The 12,822-nt window shown below is 43.4% G+C and overlaps 1 protein-coding gene across 3 annotated transcripts in view; it reads left to right on the forward strand.

The window, feature by feature from the left end:
- The window catches only part of rassf6 (Ras association domain family member 6), a 75,521-nt gene that overhangs the window by 33,961 nt on the left and 28,738 nt on the right, over positions 1 to 12,822 (forward strand). The window contains exons 2-5 of one of the 3 annotated variants that reach the window (XM_085983755.1): positions 71 to 195; positions 2,546 to 2,638; positions 9,322 to 9,412; positions 11,775 to 11,853. In XM_085983755.1, the coding sequence (XP_085839881.1) occupies positions 9,354 to 9,412; positions 11,775 to 11,853 (138 nt within the window). In that variant the 5' untranslated portion in view covers positions 71 to 195; positions 2,546 to 2,638; positions 9,322 to 9,353. The remainder of the gene's footprint in view (positions 1 to 70; positions 196 to 2,545; positions 2,639 to 9,321; positions 9,413 to 11,774; positions 11,854 to 12,822) is intronic. The other 2 variants (XM_085983748.1, XM_085983762.1) reach the window with 2 other exon arrangements.

The following is a 12,822-nucleotide window of genomic DNA, read 5'->3' on the forward strand; positions in this document are numbered from 1 at the left end:
GCTTGTTTTCAACGGGCAATGGATGCTTTTATAAGTGATAACTCCCTCTCTGACACCTTTTCATACTTAGATGACATCACAGTGTGTGGCAAATCAAGGATGGAGCATGATTCTAATTTAAAAAGATTCCTTCAAGCTGCGGAAAAAGTTGGTTTAACTTTTAACAAAGAGAAATGTATCTTTTCGACTACTGAGGTAAATCTATTGGGATATATTATTTCGGGAAATAAGATTAAACCAGATCCAGAACGTCTGCGACCATTGATCGATTTACCTTGTCCTACTAATTCTAAGGCTTTGCAACGAGTTGTTGGACTGTTTTCTTATTATTCTAATTGGATTGCAAATTTTTCACAGAAGATCCGGCCTCTTATTCGGGTTATGACATATCCTCTATCATGGGAGGCCAGGACATGTTTTGAGAATTTTAAAAAGGATATTTTAGGAGCAGTTGTGCATTCCATTGATGAGCAGGTTCCCTTTGTGATTGAGACGGATGCTTCGGATTTTGCAATTGGGGCTACTTTGAACCAAAATGGAAGACCTGTGGCCTTTTTCTCACGTACTTTGAATAATAGTGAAAAAAGGCATTCCTCAATAGAAAAAGAGGCATACGCAATAGTAGAAGCATTGCGTAAATGGAGACATTATTTATCGGGGCGACATTTCACGTTGGTAACTGATCAAAAATCTGTGTCCTTTATGTTTGATGTTAAACATTTTGGAAAGATTAAAAATGATAAAATAATGAGATGGAAGATTGAGTTGGCATGTTACCATTTTGACATAGTTTATCATCTGGGTCAATGATCACACAAGTTAAATTAAAATTTGGTTTGCCGGGGTGATGATGCAATCCAGTCCCCGCGGCACCCACCGGTCTCGGAAGGCCTCAAATGTGCCGGCGGACACCGCGTGCTCCATCTCCAGGGCCACCCAGGTGCAAACATAGCCGTGGAAGAGAGGCAGGCAATTGGGCTGGACGGCCCCGCTCGACCGCCCGCTGCCTGGACCTATTAATGGCCACTTTGGCCAGGCCCAGGAGCAGTCCTACGAGGAGGTCCTCCGACCTGCCCGCTCCCCTCCGCACCGGGTGACCGAAGATCAGAAGCGTGGGACTGAAGTGCAACCAAAAATCGAGGAGCAGCCCCTTCAAATAATGGTTCACTCCCTTGTGATGCTGGAGAATGCCCAGTTCCAGTCACCAATAGATTACGATTGATTACGCTGCTTCACTGCACTGATTCATGGGATATTTTATGTTCGTGTTTATTCCACTGAGTTTGCACAGAAACTTGAGCGTAACTTCACCTTGGCAAAAACCAGCGCAGTGTCCAGCGCATTCTGCCGGCTTTCGCTGACCCTCACAATGGCTGCACATTACATTTCTTGTTCTGACTTACACCTGGTGTATTGTGAGTGTAACTTCCCGAACTTTGCGGTACCACTGAACTGGCCGTCATTTAAATTTATTGCCGTTAGCCGTGTGGGGACTCAATGGGCGGATCGCAGGACAGGCGCCTCGTTTTTGGGTTGACAAACCTGCAGAAGTGACCTCTGGCCCAAATTACCAGACTAGAAAAAGCATTTGCACTGATTTTAGATCCCAGAAACGGTGTGGAATTTCAGGCCTTAGTGTTTCAGTTTGAAGAGAAACTGATAAATGTGTAGAAAGAAAGAACTTGCATTTATATAGCGCCTTTCACAACATTAGGATTACCCAAAGCACTTCACAGCCAATTATGTACTTTTGAAGTAATAATGAAGTAAAGTAATGAAGTAATGTAGGAAACGCAGCAGCCAATGTGCACACAGCAAGATCCCATAAACAGCAGTGAGATAAACGACCAGATAATCTGTTTTTGGTGGCATTGGTTGAGGGAGGAATGTTGGCCATGACACCCAGGATAACTTCCCTACTCTTCTTCAATTAGTGCCATGGGATCTTTTACATGCACCAGAACATGCTAATGGGGTCTCAGTTTAACTTGTGAAAGATGCTACCTCTGACAATGCAGCACTCCATCAGTACTGGACTCAGCCTAGATTATGTCCATAAGTCCTAAAGACATAAAATATCATAAGGCTCAATTTATTTTTTAATGAAAAACAGGACATTTCCTGCTTTCCTCCTTAATTAACAAACCGTTGACAAAATACCCAAAAGCACAATTTTGAAATGTGCAGTTTCTCCCATTTTTTGCTAAAAGAGGAATTTCACCTTCCCTTCTTTCAGGATTAACCTGTGACCTTGCTATGAGCATCCTGCCCAAATCAAAACGTTTGCATGTTTCAGACCTGCTCAAGCTCCTTTGATGCTGAACAGCAAAACCTCTCAAATAGATGATGAGCAGTTCTGCAACATGGAGGGGGCTTTAAGTTCTACAAAATGTTATGAACACAAATAGTTACAGTGCTGTCAAACTGCACCCACTAGAAACTGAATTAAAACTGTCCAAACATTGCGGATAAAATATATAATTCACCAGAACAGAAATAAAGATCCCAGCTCTCCGTCAAACACACATTTACTTTTGCTTTTCAGTTTCGGAGTTAGAGGTGACAGTATTTAAGCAAACAGTCTCCAGACTTGAATCTACAACATTCACTTTGAAAGCTCAGCTCCCAGACTGTTGAGGTAAGCAAGAATTGAAGCTGGAGGCTCGGCCACCAATTTAAAACATTTTATTCGCAAAATTATAAGGGAAGGGTGTATAAAGATGGAGCTCATCGGTGTAGAAATTGGTCCTTATTTCCAGGTGGAAAATGTGTGTGGGGGGCGGGGGGCGGCGGAGGGAGGACAAAAAGGACCAATTTCGGGACGCATCATCCCACGGCCGATCTGCGCCTGCCTTACGAGCTCCGCCATATTGGTGCACGTGGCTTTGCAGGAGTTCTGGGTGGTCGCCTAAAACAGGTGTTAGGCCCCTTGCACATGTTAGAGGCCTAAAGCCAGCCGCAGGACCCCCATGGGTAATTTGTTTCTGATGTGGGGAGCAGGTGTCAGACTTGTCCCGCTCAGGACCCGAGAGTCCGGCACGAAAATGTGCCCAGATGAATTTCTACCCATCCTATTCACAAGGGCCCCATATACCAAATCTTACTCAAGCCAATGGGCCTGAAACTCCTGGGCTTGAGTATGTGCCCACCCCACATACGCAAATGACCCTATCCTCGGGGGTCTGGGCCTGTCCATGCGGGCGGATTGAGGGTCTGTTCCACTACTTTTCCGCCAGTGAGGTGGCTCTGCAGGAACCTTGGAGAATATTTTGTTATGTCTGTAGACAATGGAAAGCTCACTTTACGTTTTGGACATTTGCAATCGCTTGCCAAACATGGATAGAGAATAATGTCATGTAAAACCAACATGACCCAAACTTTGACATTAGCCGTGGCCTCTCTGAAAGTTCTGGTGAAGTATTTTGGCATTTTGATAAATATATCTTCATTTATGTAACCTCCAAATATTAATAGGATATGGGAATCCGCTGAGGGGGTCAAGAAATCAGCTAGAGACAGTGGGATCGACGTTATGGTTTAGCGCTGCCAGCTCAGAGCTTTCCTTAACTGGGGCCACGTATCAGGAGTTCAGGCACGGAGGTCAGCGTGGCCAATCCACGGCCCTGCACATCTTTCCGGCATTAATTTTAATGGGTAGAAAATTGTGCAGGCTATGAATCGGGTCCAGTGACCGCCACTCCATAATTCCTAATGTGCATTCCTGTACACACCGCTCTGCCCATTGGAATATTAAATCGCAAAATTCACCCCACTGTTCCTTTAAGAAATCTGCACAGTGTACAGTCTGATGACCTTTGCCCACTCCACTCAGCAGAGTCGGGAGGCAGGGTCCAGCTACACGATTGGACTTTCCACTTGGAGACCATTAATCCTTTTTGAATAAACAGGGCTATCCAGCGATAGACTTGGTCATTTACAAAGCAGAGGCACCAGGAATTCTGCTGTAGTTTCTCCAGTAACAGAGGAATAACTCCTGATGACCTGTCAATCATCTGGCAGGTTTCTATATATTTCCCAGTGTTCCCCCATGGTTCATTCACAAGATCCGGGTGATGTTTATTCTCATGGCCCATTATTGGCCAAGAACAGCAAGGCTCTTGGATCTCACACAGAAAAGACCTATTATTTTAGTTTTGGCACAGATCCTACAGAAACAACCTTATGGTTTAGTTTTGACACAATAACCCTACAGAAACAACCTTATGGTTTAGTTTTGACACAATAACCCTACAGAGACGACCTTTTGGTTTAGTTTTGGCACAGACCCTACAGAAAGGGCCTTTTAGTTTAGTTTTGGTACAGTGACCCTACAGCTACCAACTGCTAGCTCGATGCTTCAGTTGACTGATAAAGACCTCAGTTATTGGTAATTATTACATCACTGGTACCTGGGAAAGCCGCCATCAAATATCAGCATTTTGTCCACGGGCACTATGACCTCATTTTCAACCCACTGAGGTGATTTGCTCCAGGTACTTCATCATATCCACAAATGACCACATTCTTGCTATTTTTGCCCATTGCCCACTTCTGACAGGATGGTAATTAGGGAACATCCCCGGTGCCCTCATTTATGAAAAGTTACCGAAAAATGCAGCCTTTCATTCCACAGGTTGTTCCCATGTGGGATTTGAATTTGGTTCCGAACAGTTTGATCTCAGAACCCTTGGGGCTTGTGGCTTCTTGTAAACATCACCTCCTTTCACTGGATACAGCTGCTTTGTTAGTCCTGGACACTGAGGGTCAGTGAGCTGCATGTGCTGCTGATAGATGCACCTTGTTTTGCTTGGCGTGTAGATAGGACAGTCCTCAAGCTTCATTTCATCACTTTTGCTAAAAACTGTCTCAGGTTTCATTTATCACCAGAAATCGTGGTGCTGAAGATTCGTCCAGTAGCTCATGTTTGAAAGAAATTATTACATGGCAGATAGACATGGAATATTGGCCTTTAATGTAGATAGGATGAAAAATTTTCATCGATCCAGGCAATTGTTTATTAATTATCAAACAAAAGTTTGGCAAATTGGATTGTGGTGTCCATTTCCTCACATTAATCCTTAGCAGAGCAAGATCCACCAATGGAAACTCAAAATTCACTCTATTTGCAGAGCAATCACTTCTTGTGCTGATATGTAAAGGAGCAGTTTGCAGGCTTTTGTCTTAACCTGACAGTTTAAGATGATAAATGCTTAACGATGAGTCAGCCTACAGGGAGGAGGTCCAGCATCTCGTGAAGTGGTGCGCCGATAACAACCTGGCCCTGAACATCAAGAAAACCAAAGAAATCATTGTGGACTTCAGGAAGTCTAAAGGCGGAAATCACACCCCCATCCAGATCCATGGGGCTGTGGTGGAAAGGGTGGACAGCTTTAAGTTCCTCGGAGTCCACATCACGGAAGACCTCTCCTGGTCCCTCAATACCTCCTCTCTGGTGAAGAAGGCACAGCAGCGCCTATATTTCCTAAGGAGGCTGAAGGGATGTAACCTGTCACCCCTGATCCTCTCTAACTTTTACCGCTGCACAATAGAGAGCATCCTGACAAACTGTATCACAGTATGGTATGGCAGCTGTAGCTACTATGACCGGAAAGCCCTGCAGCGGGTAGTCAAAACTGCCCAACGCATTACCAGCACCCGGCTACCGACCATAGAGCACATATACCAAAAACGCTGTCTACGGAGGTCACGGTCCATCATCAAAGACCCTACCCACCCCAGCCACAGTCTGTTCGCCCTCCTGCCATCTGGGAGACGCTACAGATGCATTCGCACCCATACGACCAGATTTAGGAACAGCTTCTTTCCCAGGGCTGTCATCCTACTGAACGCCACAAATAAACTCTAAAGCCTGCACATCTGCCAATGCACTTTATTATGGTTATGCTTATGTTAATGTATTACAAGCCAAAAGTATGTTGAATGTTTAAATGTCTTAATCTAAATGTACACTCTCGGGAGCCGCAAGCCTACATTTCGTTGTACTGCACTTGTGCACTAACAATGACAATAAAAGTTGATTTGATTTGATTTGACTTTCTGTACTACTTTCATACGTTCCTACTTATATATTGAGGTAGAATATGGAAGAGGAGCAGTGTGTATGGTCTACCTCATTCTTTGAAATCTCTGCATTCAGGGCTCCCACCCCTGTACTACTTTTAATTTTTCTTTTTAACCTGGTGCAGCTTTATCGTTTTCTGTTGATGTTCCGGAGTGCTGCTCCTGGAGTTTCAGGATTGCATCTTCCAGTCAAACAACAAAGGACACGATCCAGAACTCGGCTTTGTTTCCAGTGGAGCGGGGAGGATTGTCTGAGCATCCCACCTGTCAACTCTCACTCATTTACCATAAGATTCACTCATTTTAGTATAAAATTCCATCCTATTTTGATGCGCCTCCGTTTGAAAGTAAACATTATTTGATGTGGAAATAGTTTTGCAGTTTGTCACAATTCTCACTCCAAAATTGTCTTTAATGCTGACCTTTCTTTTTATTAATATCATTCTCGGGATGTAGGCTTCGTTGGCAATTCTAGCTTTTATTGCCCATCCCTAGTTACCCAGAGAGGCGTTTAATACAACTGAGTGGCTTGTTAGGCCACTTCAGAGGTCAGTTAAGAGTAAACCACATTTCTTCTTCTCTTCTTAGGCAGTCCCTCGGAACCGAGGATAACTTGCTTCCACATTAAAAATGAGTTCTCAGGTGACCGATGAGTCCAATGCAGGACCTACAATCTCTGTCACAGGTGGGGCAGACAGTGGTTGAAGGGGCACTGTTGGGGTTGTCCATGAGGGTCCTGTCGTTCCAGGTCCCGAACTTCATTTAAAAGGGTGGAAGATGCCTGTGCGTGAATTCTTTAACGTGGGGTGGCCATTGCACGTCAGCTACCACACGGGCTTGATTAGTCACATATAGGTCACATCGGGTAAGGACGGCAAGTTTCCTTCTCTAAAGGACATTAGTGAACCAGTTGCATTTTTAGACAATCCAAGAGCTTCATGGTCACTTTTACAGATACCAGCATTTTATTTCCACAATTTTTAAACGGAATTCAAATTCTCAAACTGCCAGGGTGAGATTTGAACTCATGTTCTCTGGATTATTAGTCCAGTATCATAACCAATACACTACTGTACTCACCATGCTGAACACAGGTAGTGCAAATGCCTTAAAGAACAGAGTCTCAAGTAACTTAACCCAAACCCAAACTCAACCCAGACCATTCCCAAACCCAAACTCAACCCAGACCATTCCCAAACCCAAACTCAACCCAGACCCATACTCAACCCAAACCCATTCCCAAACCCAAACTCAACCCAAACCCATTCCCAAACCCAAACTCAACCCAGACCATTCCCAAACCCAAACTCAAACCCAGACCATTCCCAAACCCAAACTCAACCCAGACCCATTCCCAAACCCAAACTCAACCCAGACCCATTCCCAAACCCAAACTCAACCCAAACCCATTCCCAAACCCAAACTCAACCCAAACCCATACTCAACCCAAACCCATTCCCAAACCCAAACTCAACCCAGACCCATTCCCAAACCCAACCCAGACCCATTCCCAAACCCAGACCCATTCCCAAACCCAAACTCAACCCAAACCCAAACTCAAACTCAACCCAGACCCATTCCCAAACCCAAACTCAACCCAAACCCAAACCCATACTCAACCCAGACCCATTCCCAAACCCAAACTCAACCCAAACCCAACTCAGACCCATTCCCAAACCCAGACCCATTCCCAAACCCAAACACAACACAAACCCATTCCCAAACCCAAACCCAACCCAGACCCATTCCCAAACCCAAACTCAACCCAGACCCATTCCCAAACCCAGACCCATTCCCAAACCCAAACACAACACAAACCCATTCCCAAACTCAACCCAGACCATTCCCAAACCCAAACTCAACCCAGACCCATTCCCAAACCCAAACTCAACCCAGACCCATTCCCAAACCCAAACTCAACCCAGACCCATTCCCAAACCCAAACTCAACCCAGACCCATTCCCAAACCCAAACTCAACCCAGACCCATTCCCAAACCCAGAACCATTCCCAAACCCAACCCAGACCCATTCCCAAACCCAGACCCATTCCCAAACCCAAACTCAACCCAGACCCATTCCCAAACCCAAACTCAACCCAGACCCATTCCCAAACCCAAACCCAACCCAGACCCATTCCCAAACCCCAAATCAACCCAGACCCATTCCCAAACCCAAACTCAACCCAGACCCATTCCTAAACCCAAACTCAACCCAGACCCATTCCCAAAACCAGACCATTCCCAAACCCAAACTCAACCCAGGCCCATTCCCAAACCCAAACTCAACCCAGACCCATTCCCAAACCCAAACTCAACCCAGGCCCATTCCCAAACCCAAACTCAACCCAGACCCATTCCCAAACCCAAACTCAACCCAGACCCATTCCCAAACCCATTCCCAAACCCAGACCCATTCCCAAACCCAAACTCAACCCAGACCCATTCCCAAACTCAACCCAGACCCATTCCCAAACCCAAAATCAACCCAAACCCATTCCCAAACCCAAAATCAACCCAAACCCATTCCCAAACCCAAACTCAACCCAGACCCATTCCCAAACCCAAACTCAACCCAAACCCATTCCCAAACCCAAACTCAACCCAGACCCATTCCCAAACCCAAACTCAACCCAAACCCATTCCCAAACCCAAACTCAACCCAGACCCATTCCCAAACCCAAACTCAACCCAAACCCATTCCCAAACCCAACTTAAACCCAAACCCAAACTCAAACTCAAACCCCTCAAACCCAAATTAAAACCCAAACTCAAACTCAAACTCAAACTCAAACTCAAATTTTGGGCAATGATGTTAATGCATATCTGAGTGTTGTAATCTATTATTGCCAACATCATGGAAATGTGGAATTGTTCATATTAAGCTGTGGTAAATAGTCATAAACAAAACAACTAAATATAAACATTTGCAGTTTACCTTGAAAGTTATTTTAAGACAGTCAAGTTAAGAAAGTCAGCCGTACACACCCAAGGGCAGTTCTTACCAGTATTTCTGCATCAACCACTGTCTTTACTGGGTTTTCTTTCTAACTTTTTCTTTCCCAGATTCAAATGTCTTGTTTTTGTGAGTTTATAATTTAAGTACAGCACTGCATGTCAATGAAGAGTGCACTGATAATCTTGTACTCTGTATATATATCATTCTAAAAGGAATATTGCAATAATCATTTCATGTGTTAGTAAGAAGAAAATTACATTTTATTTATTATTTTCTTTTGTCAGGTTTCCCTCTTCTCTGAGTAAATATATTTGTCATGAACACTATCCATCCGCAGCCTGCAATCCAAGTTCGTAAAGATAAGTTTATTTCCAGGTACTGAGGTTCTGTTTATCTTTCATCCCTTTCCAATCATTACTATGAAAGCTTTAATTTCAGCAGGACGTTTTTTCCTTTGTACTACTAATGTGATGAATGAACAAAAATGTATTTATGGCTTAAATGCAATATACTGATATATCAAGGATATATTAATGTTTATTTATAAGAATATTCACGATTAAGAGCCAGCAATAAAATCAGATCTACATATCCAAGTCTTTTACAGTCATTACCGCCATACAACTTACACCAATTTCACGTACAGATCATTGTTTTTGAATTTCATCACAATCACCAATCCTTCAGTGTGAGAAGTGGCAGACATTGAGTGCATGCACAGGTTAGCTTCCACACGGACAATCTAGGGACAATTTTCAGCTGCCTGTCAGAAACTGGGCAGATGGGCAGCTAAAATCAACCAGAGGACTTACCCATCAATGTCCCGCTCTGTTCCCGCAGTTTCAACCCTGACATCGTCAGTAATGAATGCTATTTGTGTTTTGCATTGGCCCAAAATTTGCTGTGGCAAGGCAACAAGTGGCGTTCGCTGTTAGTTAGACTTGCATTTGCCCGTTTAATGGCAACAGTATTTTGCCCTGCAAGTACAGGGCACCTGGGATCTCTGTGAACTGGGCAAACAACTGTCTATCTCCTTAACCAATCAGATTGAAGGATTCTGAAATTAAGCCATAAAGAGAAGTATAAGTTAGAATGGTGAATTCAATGTTAAATCAGGTATAGAAAGGTAATTAAAGGAAGGGAAAGAAAGATTGGATTAAGAGAGAGAGAAGAAAGAGACAAAAACAGAAAGTAAAACAAAAAATGTAAGTTATATTTTTTTTAAATCTCCAACAATTAAAACCTGAAGGTATGAGACTCCATACTTGTAATAGTTAATTTTCAGTGCCAGAGAGGTTGACTGGCAGTAATTAACATTTATCACATCGTTAAAAGGGTACTTAGATTGAAATGCCTTGACTTAACTTTCTGTGGCAAGTTTATTTATCTCTACCATGCAAGAACAGGAACTTCACACCATTCAATGTATTTGAATGGGGAGCCAGACAGCGAGATGCCATTTTCATAAAGCTAATGGAGGAGCAGCACATCTCCAACAGCAACTTTTCATTTTCTACGTTTAAAAGCGCATCTGCCCTCACCTGAAGTTGCTGTGGCATTTGCTTGCCACTATTTTGAAAGCAATTTTTGGGCCATTATGTATTATGGCAATTCATGTCATATGATGTCAGCTTTGATACAGTTTGGAGTCACCTATTTTTCATTGTGCTTTGAAATTGTTGATTAAACACAAAAATAAAACAATTTAGCTTGTGAAGCAAAGCAATTCCAGTTGAATTTTCACTGGAGACTGAGTGGTACAATGGGTTAATGTGCTTTTGTTGCATCTGAGAGAGATGGATTGACGGAATGTAAGTCTCCTACTTCTACTGGCTGTAAGAATCCTGAGTGGAATATTTGACTCTAGCTGAATCTCCCTCACAGAGGCCAAATAGATAAATGTAAAATGGAATTCACTGGCCAGGGAACCAGATTTAAGCCATTAGCTCAATGAGGACTTCATGTAGGATAGATTTTAGGAAATAGCACTTCCAACACAGCTGCAGTATGTACCATCTACAAGATGCACTGCAGCAACTCGCCAAGGCTTCTTCAGCAGCACCTCCCAAACCCGTAACCTCTACCACCTAGAAGGACAAGGGCAGCAAGCGCATGGGAACACCACCACCTCCAAGTTCCCCTCCAAGTCCCCCACCATCCTGACTTGGAAATATATCGCCGATCACTCATTGTCGCTGGGTCAAAATCCTGGAACTCCCTCCCGAACAGCACTGTGGGATTCACCACACAGACTGCAATGGTTCAAGAAGGTGGCTCCCCACCACCTTCTCAAGGGATGGGCAATAAATGCTGGCCTTTGCCAGCAAGGCCCACATCCCATAAACAAATTTTAAAAAAAAATTTAAACAGAACTTTGCGCATGGAGAGCACATATCAGAAATTCAGGCACAAAGGCCAGCTCCCAATATCCCGATCTGTGCTCCTGGCACACGAGGCACTGTCAGGACCCAGACTCAGGATATGTGCTCTGAAATGCAAAGCTCTGCGTTAGTTTGTAAAATTAAAGACAACTTGTAAGTGTATTATGAAGTTTTAACTGTGAAACTGTACAGGACATTCTCATTACTCTCATCAGATGGGAACTAGATTGAGGAAGATCAAACCTACTCCACTCCGGACTCTCGCAGCCAGCAGAAACAGGAGACTTTCGTTCCGTCAGTTCATTTCTCCCAGATACTTCAAGTTTTTATTTAATTTATATTCTTAATTCCTCCAGGGTTGAGTTTTTCTCATTGCTAAAAACATACAATTGTTTTTGTGAAGATAAGAAGAATTTGCAACTGACGTATTATGACGTGAGTATATTTTATAGACCATTCAGATATCCGGAAATGAAAATGTCTGAATACAATTCAATTCAAATTGCTTTATTGGCATGACAAGATACATCTTATGTTGCCAAAGCACAGAAATACATGTATGATACAACAAAGGATGGAACAAGCTAAGCCCATCGAAACTGTCTAGTGCAATCAGTTCACTGACAAGGTGCAATTTTCGCCATCTTTGACTCTGCCCAATCTATTTAATCTCCTGAGAGAAAGTTCACACTGTGGTAATTTTTTAGAGATAACAATATGAGTGCAGATCATACTATCAGGTGTGGAGGTCAGCACGATTTTGTGTCTATTAAAATTAACGAGCTCGGGCGGGTAGGAACGCATGGCCATATGGTCCCATCTGATTTCCTGTCTACTTAAATTAATGGATGGTAAATCTGATAGGTTTTGTTATGAACGTGCGATCCTCTCTGCTCCGTTTTCTTCTGTGTGCTATGCCCCGAGGCAAGCCTAGATGCCAAGTGCAATGAGGAAATCTGTCCCGTTGATGCAATTCTGGGCGCCTTATCTTCAAAAGGACATTTATGGTTTGCTGAAGATTAAAATAAAAGTGACGGTAGTGGCTCTGAGACATATGGTTCAAAGTTATGAAGGGAGAATAAAGAAATTGAACTTCTCTTCATTAGAGAAAAAAAGATTGAGGAAGGACACGATCCTGGTCTTTAAAATAGTGATGTAGACCTACGCTGGCTGTTCGCCTTGGCCCATGAACACAGAACTAGAGGTCACAAGAGTAACAACTGTCAAGCAAACCAGATAGCAAAAACACATCCCACAGAAAGGTTGATGTGTGGAACTGATGAACGTGGTTGATGCTGTGTGATTCATCCTATCAAAGGAAGCCATATAAATAGCTGGTTGGGAATAGGATTGAAAATTCTAGGGATAAATATGGGCAAGACAGTCAAATACTTCATTAGCACA

Source organism: Somniosus microcephalus, chromosome 1 (genome assembly GCF_052327205.1).
Source record: "Somniosus microcephalus isolate GS21.2 chromosome 1, FLI_Smic_1.0, whole genome shotgun sequence".
In the NCBI taxonomy this organism is placed as follows: domain Eukaryota; kingdom Metazoa; phylum Chordata; class Chondrichthyes; order Squaliformes; family Somniosidae; genus Somniosus; species Somniosus microcephalus.